Raw genomic sequence first — 18243 nt, 5'->3', positions numbered from 1 at the left:
TGTTCGTTTTGGATTTGGATAAGCTTGAAAAAAATACATTCTCTTCAATGAAGTTATGAAAGCTTTACTTCCATTTCCTATTATGTACCTATGTGAAGATGGCTTTTCTACACTTTCTGTCATGGAAACTAGAAATAGAAGCAGATTACAACTAGAACATAATATGAGATGCTGCCTTTCAAAAATACATCTACAGTTATGCAAGGTCAAGAACCACACTGATGTAAAGTAACAGTTTTTTTAAAAATTATTTCATAAAATATTTTGATTTCCTATTTATTCGTATTATCTATTTTCTAGCACTTTATTTTTCGTACCTTCCTATTGTATAAATCAGCGATTCTCTTTTGGAGACTGTGGCCCAATAAATTAAATTTTTATGAGTCAAGCTCTTGGTCTCAAAAAGTCCTCACAAGTCATAATGAGAGATTTGTTTAGTTATCTTACGGAAGTGCGACTGATATCTCCTCCCGACCATTGAGAAACACTAGTGTAGATAACCTTCGTACAAATCCACATGTGGTGCCACCGACAATAGTAATCTCCGAAATTAGATATTTTGTTGTTAAGTAGGGTGATGATATGACCTGTATTTTAATGTATTTATGGCTTTCTCAACTGTCTGAAATAAATACATTTCCAAACCAAGCTTATTTGAATTTTTTATATTCTTTACTGAAATACATCTCTCGAACATTCATCTCATATATGTGTTACATTCAATATTTTTACCTGGAATTCAAATTGATAAAAAAATTAAATTTCATTCTTCCCTGATTTGAAGCAGCTCTTCATTTTGCATCCATTTGCTATTTTTTCTATGTTTGATGGTTTTTTTGGTGCGAATTATTAGCCTTCAAATCGATTATAATAACATATAACAGTATTTTCTTTTTATATTTCAATTTTTTTACAAAAATATTTTTTATATAAAATTTTTTCAGTGCTAGTAGTATATTTTGGTACTCGCTCTGGCAGTACATGTACTAAAGTTTGAATGATACAGTGTAGTATATTTTTTAAATGAGATTCACGCCCACACAAAAAAGGCTTATTGTATGTTTTCCCATTGTAGTGTGCGTATTTTATTTTTTATTCACTGGAAAAATAATTCAAAACATTGTTGTTGATGAACCATTATTTCAAAGTAAGTTGCAGTGCATACTATTTGATTTATCAGTTAAAAATAGATATTTCACTTTTGAACATAATTTTCACTGAAAGGAAAGCCACGGGATAGTGGTTCTCAGATTGTGTGCCACTCCGTTGCATTGAGTTGGTCTGTGATATGTGCCTGTTTGATGCTTTCAACTGATTATTATTATTTTTTTGGAGCATCCTGGCATGTTGCAGATAAATTTTGACCAGAGCAAGAGAGTCGCGGGTGACAAAAGTTTGAGAACCACTGCCATATAGGTTGTTACTTTCATTGATTTCTTTTAATTTTAAAAAATGTTGAGTCTCAGTTGATGTTACAATTCAAATTTGAAAGCATTTTCATGAAAAATTATTTCAACTCTCCAATTTTTATATGGATTTGTGAGTTCTGCGATTTAATTCATGCTGAAAAATATCACAAAATAAACCGTAAGTGGGGTGAAATTAATGTTTTACTCATAATTTCCAGTACACAAAATTACTCGCTGATGTAGCTTGCTGGACATGCACTATTAATAAGACTCATTGATTAACCTGGAAAGAGAAAATTGATTCTTTTAATTTTTCAAAGATGTTGACAGTGTTATGTGTATGAAAAAATCAACATTTATTTTAAAAACCATTTCCAATAACCCCCCTTCCTTTCTTCAAGATACAGTGTTCCCCTAAAAATTAGACTTGGTCTTTTACAGTCGATGTTCATTATAACAACCCCCACATATTGCACATTCCATGACAACAACTGGTAGGAAAAGACCCAAATGACAAGTCACATTTAGTGACTGTGCCGTATGTTTTCCTTCCAATGTAATGCCCTCCTAATATAATGTCTGTTTTCTGTGGAATGATGGTAGTCGCTATAACGAGCATTGACTATTAATTTCTGCTCCAAAATATGTCTTTTTGCTGTTTGATGTACAAAAATTTACGAATTCATGCTCAAATTCTTTTGCCTTCCTGTAGAACCACTGACCTCCAATATCCCGTTAACAATGGTCTCCTAAAATGAGCACCCCTTGTTCATGTAGCTTGCTCATAGTGCATTGGTATTACTTCTAATGCCAGTGGTTTGGGGAATTGGATAATGGTAAGAGGGAACACTCTCTGTATATGAATTTATATCTTACCGCTTTAGCTAGGGCTTGTTCCAAGTCTTTGATGAGATCTTGATGTGACTCTAAACCAACAGACAGTCTGACCAAGTTATCTGTTATTCCAAGCTGTTCCCTTTGTATAGGCGGCACTGACACATGCGAGATTTGTATTCTGTTGAGAAGAAGAGATCCTTTTACAAACTTCACATGTGAAAACAATCACTGTGAACATAATGCAGGGCTTGACAAATCAAGAAAAAATTTAGGTGCCAGCAAAATTTCATAGGCGCCAGGCTCCCCCCCAAATGGATCCAAAATGGTGTATTCTTTTACTTCTATGAGACTTAGGGCCCCCCCCCCCCATGCTAGCAGATATGCTAAACAAATTTCCATGCAAAAAATTTCTGAAAATTTTGTGCTGTCCTCAGACTGGGTGTGTGGTTTAGTAATAAAAGTTATCATACATAACAAAAATTAGGAAGTCAATGTCATTTTTTTTGTCACCATGGTGACCTTGCACCTGGGATTTGTTAAGCCCTGCATGATATATCAAATTTTAAAAACCCCAAGCTATACCTTGATGGTTATAGCTTACATAAATTGGTCAAAAATACATCTGAGCATTTTCTATTATCAAGGTTTTGTTCTATTTGTGAAAATGAAATTACTATATATGAAACCCCTTACGGCATTGAAGCCAAGCTTTCAAGAGAACCCAGACTCGCAGCAAGTGTGAAAACTTTTAGAGAGCTGAGAAATGTTTTAGCAGTATCGAATCCACCTTTGATGTAAATTGATACCATTCCACTGTAACCAGAACATTGCCTCTTTGCTAGCTCATGTTGAGGATGACTCTGAAGACCTGCCAATCAAAAAATTCCAAAAAATATAGAGTATGCAAATTTTTCATAAGGGGAAAAAAATGTTAAGAGTTTCTCCAATTGTCAATAAATAACACCATCCCTACAACATTATGACTGTGTTCTGTGAGGATGTTGCCACATGTCTTTTGATGGGGAAATCGCAATGGATGTACCTTATGCAGTGTATTGGTTTACTAGAATCATATCTGGATTTTTATGGTGGAATAGAGAGGGGGGAAATGCCAACATCATTCAAAAGAATATGATTTGCTAAGATCTAAAATCTACATCAGCGATGCAATGCATCAAAGAGGGCATAAACATCATATTTAAAATGTACAGCATGTTGTATTGAAATAGTGGGGAAAAATGTAGTCAAACTTCTCAAATTTGATACCCCATTATGACTCAGAAATACATAATTTGCTTATCATATTTCTGCAATCTATGAACGGACCAGATTCCAACATTCAAAAGCTGGTAGCCTCCCCCACCGTTTTTCTATATAATGTAGGAAACGTAATAAGCAATTTATCTAGAAATGCAAAATACAGTTGAGTCATTTAATTAAATTTGTTCTCTACGTACTTGGTTAAAAAATTGTGCATACAATTCTTTTTTTACATATACATTTCTATTAAAAGCTCATTTCATACACGTGTAAATAGATGGAAAATAAGATGAATTTAAAAAAATCTGTTATTCTTTTGGGGATGGTGTCATACCGATTTAAAATACCCAGTAAAAAAAATAAGTGAAAGTTTTACCAGGATAAATAACTTTGTCTATGGCTGGGTGGCACTCTAGCGTCTTTGCTATAATCATAGCATTCTCCATGTGCCGTTGCATTCTTACATGAAGTGTCTTAAGTCCTCTATTCACCAGAAAACAATCAAAAGGAGATGGTACACATCCTAAGGCTAAAATTATAAAGAAAGGTCATTAAAGTAAAGCAAACAAACAAATAAGATGAAGCACAGTCAAGCAAAATGAGACGCTAAATACTTTTACATTGTAGATGCTTACAGTTTTGAAGAAACTTAAGTCTGTCATATATTTTTTCATTACTTGTAGCAATGGCTCCCATAAGAACATCAGTATGACCTACATCAAAAGAGAGAAGGGGAACAAAAAAAAAAGATTCAACTCAATGAAAACCATAGTATATATCAGGGCTGGACAAATCCCAGGCGCCAAGTCACCCGAAAAGTTGGTATTGGCGCCTAAAATTTTCTTTGTGTAGTTACTAAATTACAGGCTGAAAGCAGCACAAAATTTTTTGAAATTTATAGCAGCATATCTGCCAACATGAAAGAGGGTCACCGTGGCCCCTGAAAAAGTAAAAATAAGTATTATTTTTAAACCTTTTTCTCTCTCTCTCTTTGGGTAAAAATTATTTTGGCGCCCTAGATCTTTTTTGCATTTTGTCCAGCCCTGATATAAATGGGCCTGTCTCACGAAATTGGCTTAAATTATGTCCCCAACAGTCAAATATATTTGACAGAAGTTTTTATTTCATCACTTTTTTTACATTCCAGTTTTTGGAAAGTCACCACTCTGTGTTTTTAATTTTTCATCAATGGATTTTTTAAATTTGCTTAAACAAATTTTCATTCATTAAAGAAATGTCCCTTGGGCTGTTCCCAACCTATTTTTCAAATAAAAAAAAATTGTTATTTTAATAAGATGAATTTTTAGGACCAGTATACTTTCATGTTTCATCTTTTTTATAATTTTAAATATTTTTTCATTAATATTTATATAGCAAAATGAAAATTTTCCCCAGCTTTTTTTTTTCCATTTGTGAAATTTGAAAAACATTGGTTCAAGTCCGACACCAGTTGCCACCTATCAAATTTTGTATTGAGAAGGTTAAGAAGAAAGTAGCCGTCACTTCAACTTTCTTTCAAATCAATTAGAATTGCAAGTTAATTAACAAATTAGGTTTATTCAGAAAAAGCAAAAAAAAGGTGGGTGTCTTTATTAAATGTTCTTTTTCCTGGCTACTTTTTTTTATGTGAGAAATATATAGTTGAAAATTATTTTCAGTTTACCACATGTTTCATCAAAATCACAGGTTTTCAACATGCTTAGTTTTTGATCAGTGTTGCAAAACATGTAAAAATGTCTTTCTCCTGGCATTAGGTAACCAGAAGGAAAGTTCGACCTTAAGTTGGGGGGAGGGGGATAAAAATAAAAGAAATTCAAATTTCTTGGCTGCAACATCAAGCTGCAGTAATGTTTCATTTAAAGACTTTACTTTGAGAGTGCATCTCATGCTCTAGCACAGGCATTTTCAACCTGTTGCTCGCTTACACCTAAATGCTCCCTGAAGCACTCGGAGTGCTCGACCAACACCCCCTAAAGAAGAAGTCTAGCATACCTAAATGCTTTGAGATGATTTTGAAAATAAGTAGTGGTTAGAATTTTTTTTTCGACACAAATATGTTGTCGTCATGGGAAATGTGCTATCATGTCATAAAAATTAGTTACGCTTGCAGCTGAAAATTATGTGCTATTCCTCGTACAAATTCTTCTGATGTTCGATTCTCGTAATTTTGAACTATTTCAAAAACTCTTTTTTTCAGTGTCCATAGCTCTTTTACGACACTTAGTATTTCCTTAACCGAAGTTTAAACAGAAATTAAATTAGAGCAGTGCATCTTCGGTCAAGCATCCTAAAAGAGCTATGGACACTGAAAAAAGAATTTTTGAAATAATAGTTCAAAATTACGAGAATCGAACATCAGATGAATTTCTACGAGGAATAGCACATAATTTTCAGCTGCAAGCGTAAATAATTTTTATGACATGATAGTAAGTTTTTCATGACGACATATTTTGTGACAAAAAAAAATTCTAACCACTACTTATTTTCAAAATCATTTCAGCCATGGCCCCCACAAGGATGGGGGTTGACAGGGATCTAGCCGTGGGGCCCGGGACAGTTCTATTTTCTTTTTTACTTTTTCACGCTATAAATTAACTGACTATAGAAGGGCCCTTGAAAAGTCTGACTGGGGGAGGGTGCACTCTAGGATGTGGGCCATGCTTGAGGCCCCGTTGATTTCTTTTGTGAGTGGAAGGCCCGGTCATAAACACGACGAATGGGAAATGAATAGGGAAATATGAAATGATGTATCACTCACGGTCCGATTTGACTGATGCCAGGGCCCAGTGGTTGAGAAATACTGCTATAGATTCCGTGGAACACTGGTTGAGAACCAATGCCTTCTTAGATATTTATTACAAACCGAAAAGCCTAAGATATATTTGATGAATGGTAATTGAAAAAGTTTCAATCGAAGAATTTTAGACGAAAAAAAGGAGTAGCCACCCCCCTCCCCTTATCAAATTTTTTTTTCAAAAAATAAATTGCAAGCTTCCATTTTTAAATTGTGCCAACAATTTTATTTTCCCAATTACTGTTTGTCATTTTTCACATTAATTCGTTCCATTAACTTGAAAAAATACATGTGGGCACGACAGGGCTAGACAATTTGAAAAAAAATTAGGCGGTAGCTGAATTTTCTGAGTTGAGCATATTTTTTTCCGAGAAAAAAAACCGACTAAAATAATCAGGCCCGTAGCCAGAAATTTCGTGCGGGGGGGGGGGGGAAACCAAAGTGATAGAACAATAGATTTGGCCATATTTTTCCGTTTTTTCGGTCATTTTCTCACGTTTCGGGGGGGGGGCAGAACCCCCAAGTCCTCCCCCCTCGCTACGGCCTTGAAAATAATGCGGCTTTTTGGATCACGTGATATTCCCTCTTTGAGGATACATACAAACCGTATCCAAGGCAACCAACATGGCGACTTCCTCTTCAGCTCATGAAAGATTGAAAGAACAAAATATAAATTAAAGAAATGAAATGGATTTCTTTTTTCACTGATGGGTGCTTTCGATTTTTTTTTTTGACTTTATCTATTGTATCTGCCTGTCCAATTATCTCAATTGCTGCGGAATTATTTCAATGTAATTTATGAGCCATTATTAATTTTTTTAAAAAACGACCTGTATAAAATGATGCAGTTGAATATCAAAAGGCAATAAGAGGACATAAACTTCAATTTCCACACTCAAGAAGATATAAATAAAAAATTAAAATCATAATGTTATTGCATGGATATCCAACTCAGAAGTAGGCCCGGTTAATTATTTTATATTTAATTTTTTGTGTTTCGTATCTCTAAGCGAACTCAATATTTCGAAAATATAGAATTCAAATGAATTTTTAAAAATATTGACGTGGTGGAAATCCTCACTAAATTTCCGCATTTCTACAGTTAAAATCGGCAATTTCAACATTGATTCCTACGGGGATCATCCTGTGCCTGTCCCTTAAATACAAATACAACGCCACAACAGGCAAACCGCCCAACGAGGTGGCTGACTTAAGAACATCATGGATCCCCTACCTACTACTGCTACACCACACATGCACCCCCCCCCGCGGACCCCCCCCAACGAATCGGTTAATGCGGGAATGTGCGTGTACGTGTAGTGCAACCTGACGTATAGTTTGTTTCTGTGTAATGCTTGTTATGTGTAGTGCTGTCATCTGCCCCCAGTTTTACAAACTATGAGTGAAGTGTTATGGTTGAATGATTTACCGTTGTAGGACTGTTGCTCTCTGTGGCGAGACGTTTTAACGGGGAGATCGGCTCGCATTTGCGCCTTGAAGTTGGGAACCACAGAGAACCAACTTCAGCCGACCACCACTGTGGGGTTCGAACCCGGATCCTCGCATCACGAGTCCGGCACTATAACCACTCGACCACCACAGCGGCGGTGATTAAAGCGATGATTATGACGTTTTTTAGCTCTCCCGGCCGTGATGACGTTTTATGCTGGTGGAAAACCTCATAAATAGCAAAATGACTCTTCACTGCCTGAATTTATATAATTTTATTCGTTCTTTGTAAAGCTACATTTCGTTCTCTCTGATCTATTTTTGGGACAGTTGCATCACATCCTAAGTAAACTCAGGCAAGGGATGGGCGGTTACATGGAACCTAGCACTAAGGGGCCGTTCAAGTATAACGTAAGCAAATTTTTAGCCATTTTTGACCCCCCCCCCTGTCAGCAAAAGTCAGTAAAACGCTGATCCCCTCCCCCCTCTTGTCAGCAAAATTTCGTCATCAGCTCTGCCCCTCTGAGTCCTATTTCATATTTTCATAAAGGGTGGTCGATGACGTAAGCATTATCCAAACCCCTCCTCCCCCTTGTCATCAAAAGTCAGCAAATCGGAAACCCCCCCCCCCGGCATCGATGATGACGTAATACTTGAATGACCCCTAAGACCAGAGATATTTTCGTTACACTACATAGCGATATAGGACACCAAGTCCTATTTCAATTAATAACAAAGATATTCACTATATACAACAAGCAAGTTTTATAGAAAGACAAAAAAAAAAACAACAGCTTTAAACTGCACTCCTGTACAATTTCCCTTTTGTGACATGGTGCCCTTTACCTCCGGCATACAGTGTTAATGTATATGTTACCGGCAAAGTATGAAATCCAGGCATTCTATAGAATGCCTAGGCATTGTATAGAATGCCTGGTCGTTTCAGGCAAAGTATGAAATACCGGTTTTATTCTATACTTTGCCTAGGCATTCTATAGAATGACTAGTCATTCTATAGAATGCCTAAACACAATCCAGGCAAAGTATGAAATATCTTCTTCCAACAAATCTCTTTAGGGGCGGTATAAAATATTACATAAAATTAAAATTTCGCAGAATTTTCTTTTTTTTTCCGGAAACGTTTCCCTTTCGTTCTCGTGAAAAAGGATCTGTTGAGGGGCGGTATAAAATATTACAATTTCGCAGAATTTTCGTCATTTTTTCCCGGAAACGTTTGCCTTTCGCTCTCGTGAAAAAGGATCTGTGGAGGGGCGGTATAAAATATTACAATTTCTTCGAATTAAAATTTCGCAGAATTTTCGTCATTTTTTCCCGGAAACGTTTCCCTTTCGCTCTCGTGAAAAAGGATCTGTTGAGGGGCGGTATAAAATATTACAATTTCACAGAATTTTCGTCATTTTTTCCCGGAAACGTTTCCCTTTCGCTCTCGTGAGGATCTGTTGAGGGGCGGTATAAAATATTACAATTCCTTCGAATTAAAATTTCGCAGAATTTTCTTTGTTTCCCGGAAACGTTTCCCTTTCGCTCTCGTGAAAAAGGATCTGTTGAGGGACGGTATAAAATATTACAATTTCACAGAATTTTCGTCATTTTTTCCCGGAAACGTTTCCCTTTCGCTCTCGTGAGGATCTGTTGAGGGGCGGTATAAAATATTACAATTCCTTCGAATTAAAATTTCGCAGAATTTTCTTTGTTTCCCGGAAACGTTTCCCTTTCGCTCTCGTGAAAAAGGATCTGTTGAGGGACGGTATAAAATATTACAATTTCTTCGAATTACAATTTCGCAGAATTTTCGTCATTTTTTCCCGGAAACGTTTCCCTTTCGCTCTCGTGAAAAAGGATCTGTTGAGGGGCGGTATAAAATATTACAATTTCTTCGAATTAAAATTTCGCAGAATTTTCTTTTTTTCCCGGAAACGTTTCCCTTTCGCTCTCGCGAAAAAGAATCTGTGGAGGGGCGGTATAAAATATTACAATTTCTTCGAATTAAAATTTCGCAGAATTTTCGTCATTTTTTCCCGGAAACGTTTCCCTTTCGCTCTCGTGAATAAGGATCTGTTGAGTGGTGGTATAAAATATTACAGTTTCTTCGAATTAAAATTTCGCAGAATTTTCGTCATTTTTTCCCGAAAACGTTTCCCTTTCGCTCTCGTGAATAAGGATCTGTTGAGGGGCGGTATAAAATATTACAATTTCTTCGAATTAAAATTTCGCCGAATTTTCGTCATTTTTTCCCGGAAAAGTTTCCCTTTCGCTCTCGTGAGGAAGGATCTGTTGAGGGGCGATATAAAATATTACAATTTCTTCGAATTAAAATTTCGCAGAATTTTCGTCATTTTTTTCCGGAAACGTTTCCCTTTCGCTCTCTTGAGAAGGGATCCCTTGAGGGGCGGTGTCGTCAAATTAAATTTTCACACGGTTTTCTTCGATTTTTCCGGGAAACCTTAACGTCTGGCTCTCTGGAGAAGAGATCTGTTTATAGGGTCGGTATTCTTATTCATAGTTGTAATTATAGTGATATAATTTATGCGTCGAAAAATAATTTCAATAGTTGATTTTAATAAAGTATAAAACTATAAGCATCTAAAAGTAGGCTTTGTAGATTCTACAATGTAGAACATTCGCGACAAACCACGGCATTCTTCCAAAAAAAGTGGGGACAGCCAAAATAAAGTGAAAATACGGGAATGTCCCGGGAAATGCGTGACATATGTGTCATATGCATAAGGTCACCACAAAACGTTTGCTAAGTAGGCCTATATTTTGCTATTTATCTTTTATTTTCTCTGTCCCGAATTTGTTTTTCAAAATGTCCCGTATTTTCGACTAAACTCACTTGACTCGCTGAAACTCGCTCAATCTTGACTGAAAACGTGGAGGAAGATAATTTTAATTTCTTACAAATCACGGTACGATTAATTATGATTGTAAACATAAACGTTCATGTCGTATATATATTTGTGACGTGTTTCTTTTTTACATAACAAAAACAAGACATTTTTAAATAAATATCAATAACATAACATTTATTTCGTGAAATACATTTTTATTTACAGCAATTTATTGTAGTCCTTCTTCGTACATACCCATCAGCATTTCTTTCCCATCAATTTTAACCATAATTATCAATTTTTCAACATTTGACAATTTTTTGAGAGATAGAATAACAATAAGCAGGGTGACCATACATCCCGTATTTCTCGGGACAGTCCCAGTTTTTTTGCTGTCCCGACTTTTTTGCAGAAATGTCCTGAGTTTTCAAATATTTTCAACGAAGTCAACTTGACTTTTTATTCTTCAAATCAACGATTAAAATTATCTTTCCAGCTTAGAAATTACATCACGATAATGAGGCTTTTGGAATAGACATCATAATCATCATCAGCATTCTCAAAGGGAACCCCCCCCCCCCGAGCCAAGATTATAGTGTTATTTTACAGGAAAAAAGGTAAAACCCCCTCAGAAGGTAAAAAAAATCTCAATTCCCCCTCGAGAAAATTCTGCGTACGCCGATGATCATCAGTATCACTTGGAGGGATACGCACAGCATGCTTTTCCCATGGAAATCAATGTTAAAATTGCCGAATTTACCGTAGAAATGTGGAAATTTAGTAGGGTTTTCCGCCTCATCAATAATTTTAAAAGTTGAACTGAATTCTCGATTTTCGAAAAATTGAGTTCGCTTAGAAATATGAAGCACAGAAAATTAAATATAAAATAATTAGCCGGACCTACTTTTGAGTTAGATATTCATGCAATAACATTGATTTATATCTTCTCAAGCACAAAAATGAGAATTAATACTTCTGTATTGTTTTATAATATCCAATATCATCAATCTATATAGTTTAGGATGTTTTGAAGTTAATTATGGGCCCATAAATTACACTGAAGAAATTCCACAGCTTTAATCAAGCATTTTTTGAAGCAAAAGCAGGCAAATCCATAACTTGAGCTTCAAGAAAATTTTCGAAATATCTAGCACCCATCAAAAAAAAAAAAAAAACCAATTCATTTCTATGTTTCTTTAATTTTGATTTATGTCTTTCATGAGTTGCGCAGGAAGTCGCCATATTGGTTACCATGTATGTCTCTCCAGAAAAAGGGAAATATCACGTGATTCAAAAAGCCTCATTAAGAGACTAAAAACAAGAATATTCATCTCACACATTTGTCATGTTTTTTTTAATTCATTGCAATTTGAAGTGGCGCTTTATTTCTCGCGATTGGCGAATTTTCAGTGATTTTAGCACGAGTTAATGACTTCGCTTACTTTTGGCATCATTTACCGATAATTGACATTGTCCCGCACTTTCCCGTATTTCGAATCCCAATTTCACGTATTTTTCTCGAGCAAATATGGTCGGCCTAACAATAAGCAATTCTTTACTTAGAATCTCTATCTCCCGTATTTCCACCGATAAAATATGGTAAACCTACGTATACCAATTTGTTTTCCGTGACCGACATACCACGGTCACTTTCCCTCGAATAGATGAGTTAACGGGCGCTTTATACATTATATTTTTTGTTCATAAATCCGTAGATAAAAATTTCGGTTACTTCAAGACAAAATGATATCGCATAGTCCGCATTTGCAAGTTCCATTTATCAATGATGAAATAGTAATAGTAGAAAGACGGAACGGGGGTCTTTTTGACCCTGTACGCTGTTTAAGCTTACATATCTCTGCTAAGAATAAACCGAACCACCTGGAATTTCTGGACTTTTCCTGAATTAGCATGTTCTTATTGTATACCAAAGCTTCCTTTCGTTACCTTTTTAACAACGAAGCTACGAGCGGATATACCTAGAAAGACCGAAGGGGGTCATAGTGACCCTTAATTATATTCTAGCACATTATGCGGTAAATACTACTATCGTCGTCACAATTGATTTCTAAGTAGGTTATAATCCTTCTGAAAGTCTTTTTTCATTTGACCTTGTGTGTGACCTTTCTTTTCCTCTCATTCTTATCTGCAAGTGTCGTCAGCAGGTGTGTCATTTTTGGTTTTTGTCAAGCATTCTTGCCATATTATCCGTTAAATTGTTTATTCTGGGACGTAGAAAATTTGAGTGCATGTGATCTTTTCAAACAGTTTAGAACATAGTTTCAAAAACTTTTTGTTCCATCGCCCCCTTCTTCAGATAAATTTTTCCCTCATCACCCCCCAACTCAAGCGAACCCATAGGATCCTATGTTATACCCGTGTCTTCTATCGCCCACCAGGAGGCGACATTGCCCACTTTGGGAAACATTGGTTTAGAATGACAAGAAAACGTATATTTACTGAAGAAATACTCCAGGAGATGCAAAGATTAGAAGAGAAACTCTGGAAGCAGTTATGATGAAAGTGCAGAAGAGCATAGACCTACCCTATGTCGAACTGTAGTGAAGAAAGTAGCGGTTCTGATGACGAAGATTTAAATCAATATAAAATTATTTCTCTGGCGCGGTAGCCCATTGTCGAGAAGATACTCGCCTAAAGTACCAAAGGATGTTTAGAGGTGTCGCGAGTTTGATACCCGGTTCGTCTTTGTCAGAAAACTTTCCTGGCACAGGGGTACAACAGACACGGCGACTTGACCGCATGAAGTCCCTCATTGAGGAGTTAGTGCACCAACCTCTCGATGAGCTTAGAAACAAGCTTGCCGTTCGGAATCGGCAATAAATTGTAGGTCCCGGTCTAATTAGATCTCGTGTGCAGAAAATGACCGTGGTGTGACTCATTATAACTCGTTGAAGCCACAGAAACGATCTAAGAAACTGTAGCAGATGGGAGCATATGGAAAATCATAGAACCTTCCTCAACTTTAGGATGTCGAGGATCGCAAAATATACAAATACAACGCCACAACAGGCAAATTGCCCAACGAGGTGGCTGACTTAAGAACATCATGGATCCCCGAGCCCCTACCTACTACTGCTACACCACACATGCACCCCCCCCCCCCCCGCGAATCGGTACATGCGGGAATGTGCGTGTACGTGTAGTGCAATATATTGAGAGAAAATCAAGGCCCCACATTTTATGCGCTCAAAAAACATAAATGAAAGTGTTCTGGGTTCGTGACGCCTTATTTTCTGCGACAAAATGATTCGACATATACAGAAGCTGAAGCCCATCGTCGTCTAAATAAAACTTCTTGGTCAGTTTCTTTGCTTGAACTGGATGCAACGATATCCATTATGTATGCAAGAGGTGCAAAAAACTTCCTACTGAATTCATTGTGGTCGTCGAGATTTGGGGTCCTCTATTTTTTCTCCAAACAATGACAATATATCGTTTCAAAGAAATTTTGAAATTCATGCGATTCGAACTGACCAATTTTCTCTTGCATGTTCACTATGGATTTCATTCATAGAATACAGTGCGACTTGCTACAAAACAGGGCCCAATCTAACTGTGGACGAACAACTTCTACCCTCAAAAGCAAGATGTCCATTTACACAGTATATCCCAAGTAAGCCAGACAAATTTGGGATAGAATTCTGGCTTCTTGCCTGCGTTGATTCCAAATATATTCTGAATGGACAGAAAATCAGTTTCGATTACACTGGGACAGATAACACCAGACCAGAAAATCAACTTGTCTATGAACATGTAATTCGATTAGTCAAACCTTATCTAGGAGAACGTCGAAACAAAACAACAGATGATTATTTTACATCACTGAGATTATGTGCATTTTTGAAAAGGACAGGCTTGGTTGGGACCCTTCAAAAAGACCGTCGTGAGGTACCTCCAACTGCAAAAACAGAAACACAGGATCTATACTCGTCGATAGTATTCAAAACTGGAACTGATATCACGCTGACATCTTATCAGAGAAAAAAAAAATTAAAAATGTCTAGTTCTGAGTTCACTTCATACTGATGTAACTATCAACGAAAACGTGAAAAAGACCCCAGAAACAGTTGCCTACAATAACGAAATTAAATATGGAGCCGACATCGTGGATCAAATAGTGCGATTATACACCAATAAGAATGGAAGTCATCGCTGACCAATGCATGTTTTCGGAAAAAATTACGAACCTCAACAGATCCTTTTTCACGAGAGCGAAAGGAAAATGTTTTCGGGAAAAAATGACGAAAATTCTGCGAAATTTTAATTCGAAGAAATTGTAATATTTTATATCGCCCCTCAACAGATCCTTCCTCACGAGAGCGAAAGGGAAACTTTTCCGGGAAAAAATGACGAAAATTCTGCGAAATTTTAATTCGAAGGAATTGCAATATTTTATACCGCCCCTCAACAGATCCTTTTTCACGAGAGCGAAAGGGAAACGTTTCCGGGAAAAAAAGAAAATTCTGCGAAATTTTAATTCGAAGAAATTGTAATATTTTATCCGCCCCTCAACAGATCCTTTTTCACGAGAGCGAAAGGGAAACGTTTTCGGGAAAAAATGACGAAAATTCTGCGAAATTTTAATTCGAAGGAATTGTAATATTTTATACCGCCCCTCAACAGATCCTTTTTCACGAGAGCGAAAGGGAAACGTTTTCGGGAAAAAATGACGAAAATTCTGCGAAATTTTAATTCGAAGGAATTGCAATATTTTATACCGCCCCTCAACAGATCCTTTTTCACGAGAGCGAAAGGGAAACCTTTCCGGGAAAAAAATAAAATTCTGCGAAATTTTAATTCGAAGGAATTGTAATATTTTATACCGCCCCTCAACAGATCCTTTTTCACGAGAGCGAAAGGGAAACGTTTCCGGGAAAAAAAGAAAATTCTGCGAAATTTTAATTCGAAGAAATTGTAATATTTTATACCGCCCCTCAACAGATCCTTTTTCACGAGAGCGAAAGGGAAACGTTTTCGGGAAAAAATGACGAAAATTCTGCGAAATTTTAATTCGAAGGAATTGTAATATTTTATACCGCCCCTCAACAGATCCTTTTTCACGAGAGCGAAAGGGAAACGTTTCCGGGAAAAAAAGAAAATTCTGCGAAATTTTAATTCGAAGAAATTGTAATATTTTATACCGTCCCTCAACAGATCCTTTTTCACGAGAGCGAAAGGGAAACGTTTTCGGGAAAAAATGACGAAAATTCTGTGAAATTTTAATTCGAAGGAATTGTAATATTTTATACCGCCCCTCAACAGATCCTTTTTCACGAGAGCGAAAGGGAAACGTTTTCGGGAAAAAATGACGAAAATTCTGCGAAATTTTAATTCGAAGGAATTGCAATATTTTATACCGCCCCTCAACAGATCCTTTTTCACGAGAGCGAAAGGGAAACCTTTCCGGGAAAAAAATAAAATTCTGCGAAATTTTAATTCGAAGGAATTGTAATATTTTATACCGCCCCTCAACAGATCCTTTTTCACGAGAGCGAAAGGGAAACGTTTCCGGGAAAAAAAGAAAATTCTGCGAAATTTTAATTCGAAGAAATTGTAATATTTTATACCGCCCCTCAACAGATCCTTTTTCACGAGAGCGAAAGGGAAACGTTTTCGGGAAAAAATGACGAAAATTCTGCGAAATTTTAATTCGAAGGAATTGTAATATTTTATACCGCCCCTCAACAGATCCTTTTTCACGAGAGCGAAAGGGAAACGTTTCCGGGAAAAAAAGAAAATTCTGCGAAATTTTAATTCGAAGAAATTGTAATATTTTATACCGTCCCTCAACAGATCCTTTTTCACGAGAGCGAAAGGGAAACGTTTTCGGGAAAAAATGACGAAAATTCTGCGAAATTTTAATTCGAATGTAATATTTTATACCGCCCCTAAAGAGATTTGTTGGAAGAAGATATTTCATACTTTGCCTGAATTGTGTTTAGGCATTCTATAGAATGACTAGTCATTCTATAGAATGCCTAGGCAAAGTATAGAATAAAACCGGTATTTCATACTTTGCCCGAAACGACCAGGCATTCTATACAATGCCTAGGCATTCTATAGAATGCCTGGATTTCATACTTTGCCGGTAACATATAAATCGATAGTCCCCTTCTAAAAAATGATTTTCGCCGTTCATATACAAGTCAATCCCGGATTTAAAGAAGGTGCACGGGAACGAGAAAAACATTCGCAATATCCGTTATAACCGATGTATGATAAATACTCAAGTTTAATGAAAGGAATCGACTTGAAGCAGCATTTCTCAACCTATGGTCCTCAGACTACGCTGAGGTAGTTCTCCGATATACTTAAGAATTTAATTATACCGTAATTCGAATGAAAATTATTCACATAAGTTTGAATAAAATATTAAACCCGTGTAATGTAAGTCAGTACAGGTATCCCCTCGCTTTTACGCGAATTCGCTATAACGTGATTTTAGAAATTGCAACCCACAAAATTTGATCTGTAGTTTGATATTTAGTCCTGAAAATGGGCTTGCAAATTATAAGTATGGCATAATTAAAATAAAAAAATCTCTATTGGATTTGTTTGTTGATCTAGATTTTCTAGATGATATATATATATACACATAAGGAAGAAACGCTCGAATTCATCTCGCCAGATCTCACTAATGAGCATCTTTTGGTAATGCATCGACAATGTCTTCAGACTTTTAATCGAAGAAAATGATCCTAATGAATTTATAATTGCCATATTTGAGAAGGATATTCACAGAATTCTCTAACTTTGCTCCCAAAATTTTTATAGGGAGACGAAGAATACATCTTGTCAGCTGAACCTCTACTGCTTTCATTAAAAAAGTTATGTTATCATACCAGGCTCTTCAGGAAAAAAAAAAAAAATCCACATTCACTAGAATTGATCAGAAGCGGTAACGACAGAAGTGAAAAGTATTAGTTAAATTTATTCATATGCCTTAAATTGACGAGGTTTATTTGTACGTATGAATAATTAATGTATTCAACAAAAATTATTTTACTGGTTGAAGGTGGGTTTATATTTTTTCTTATCCTTCTGAAAAAAAAATCCTATCTTACCCATGTTAAATTCTGCTCACTTTACGCGATCATTTTGTGGAAACAATCGCGTATTCACTAGAGCGCCGATCTTGCAACGCACGACCCCCTGCAGCGGTTCTAACGTGCTCGTGGGTACACAAACTCCAGCTTCAAAAAATAGCTCAAGAATCGTTCACAACACCGTACAAATTACTGAACAACCAATTGCGAATGATTCCATTGCATGATCCACACGCTAATGTATACGTGCCGTATGTGCAAAGTGGGCGTCACCAATCTATGTCAAAGGCAAGTTGTCGACGTTGGTGTGTGTGCTGTGTGCCTGTTCAGTGCTTTGAAGTGATTCTTTTAAGAACTATTAGCCCTTTTGCGGTCCTGAGTCGAGTCCACCTCGACATAGGATTGCATCAGGAAACAACGGTACTTCAACGGTACAACGGCCCCTTATATACGATAATAGGAAGGCCCCTGTGTGTGTGACTTCAGCTTCTTAACATATAAGCTATACAAAAAACGCAAAGGGGCAAACATCTAGGGCCTTCCTCATGGCGGGAGAGACGCTATAAAGTTCGAAG

The 18243-nt window shown here is 36.5% G+C and overlaps 1 protein-coding gene across 1 annotated transcript in view; it reads right to left on the bottom strand.

Moving 5' to 3' along the window:
* Positions 1-1596: 1596 nt before the first annotated feature.
* The window catches only part of LOC149068829 (cystathionine gamma-lyase-like), a 29348-nt gene continuing 12701 nt past the window's right edge, over positions 1597-18243 (bottom strand). Inside the window, exons 7-11 of the mRNA XM_089251035.1 lie at positions 4142-4219; positions 3883-4035; positions 2940-3114; positions 2286-2424; positions 1597-1692 (exon numbers count right to left, since the gene is read on the bottom strand). Of these exons, the coding sequence (XP_089107161.1) occupies positions 1681-1692; positions 2286-2424; positions 2940-3114; positions 3883-4035; positions 4142-4219 (557 nt within the window). The 3' untranslated portion in view covers positions 1597-1680. The remainder of the gene's footprint in view (positions 1693-2285; positions 2425-2939; positions 3115-3882; positions 4036-4141; positions 4220-18243) is intronic.

The sequence above is a fragment of the Pholcus phalangioides genome, unplaced genomic scaffold, assembly GCF_987345545.1.
Source record: "Pholcus phalangioides strain wild (caught in Gottingen) unplaced genomic scaffold, Ppha-v1.0 ptg000024l_1, whole genome shotgun sequence".
NCBI lineage: Eukaryota > Metazoa > Arthropoda > Arachnida > Araneae > Pholcidae > Pholcus > Pholcus phalangioides.
The sequence above is the reverse complement of the archived record's forward strand: the minus strand, read 5'-3'. Positions and strand labels throughout refer to the sequence as shown.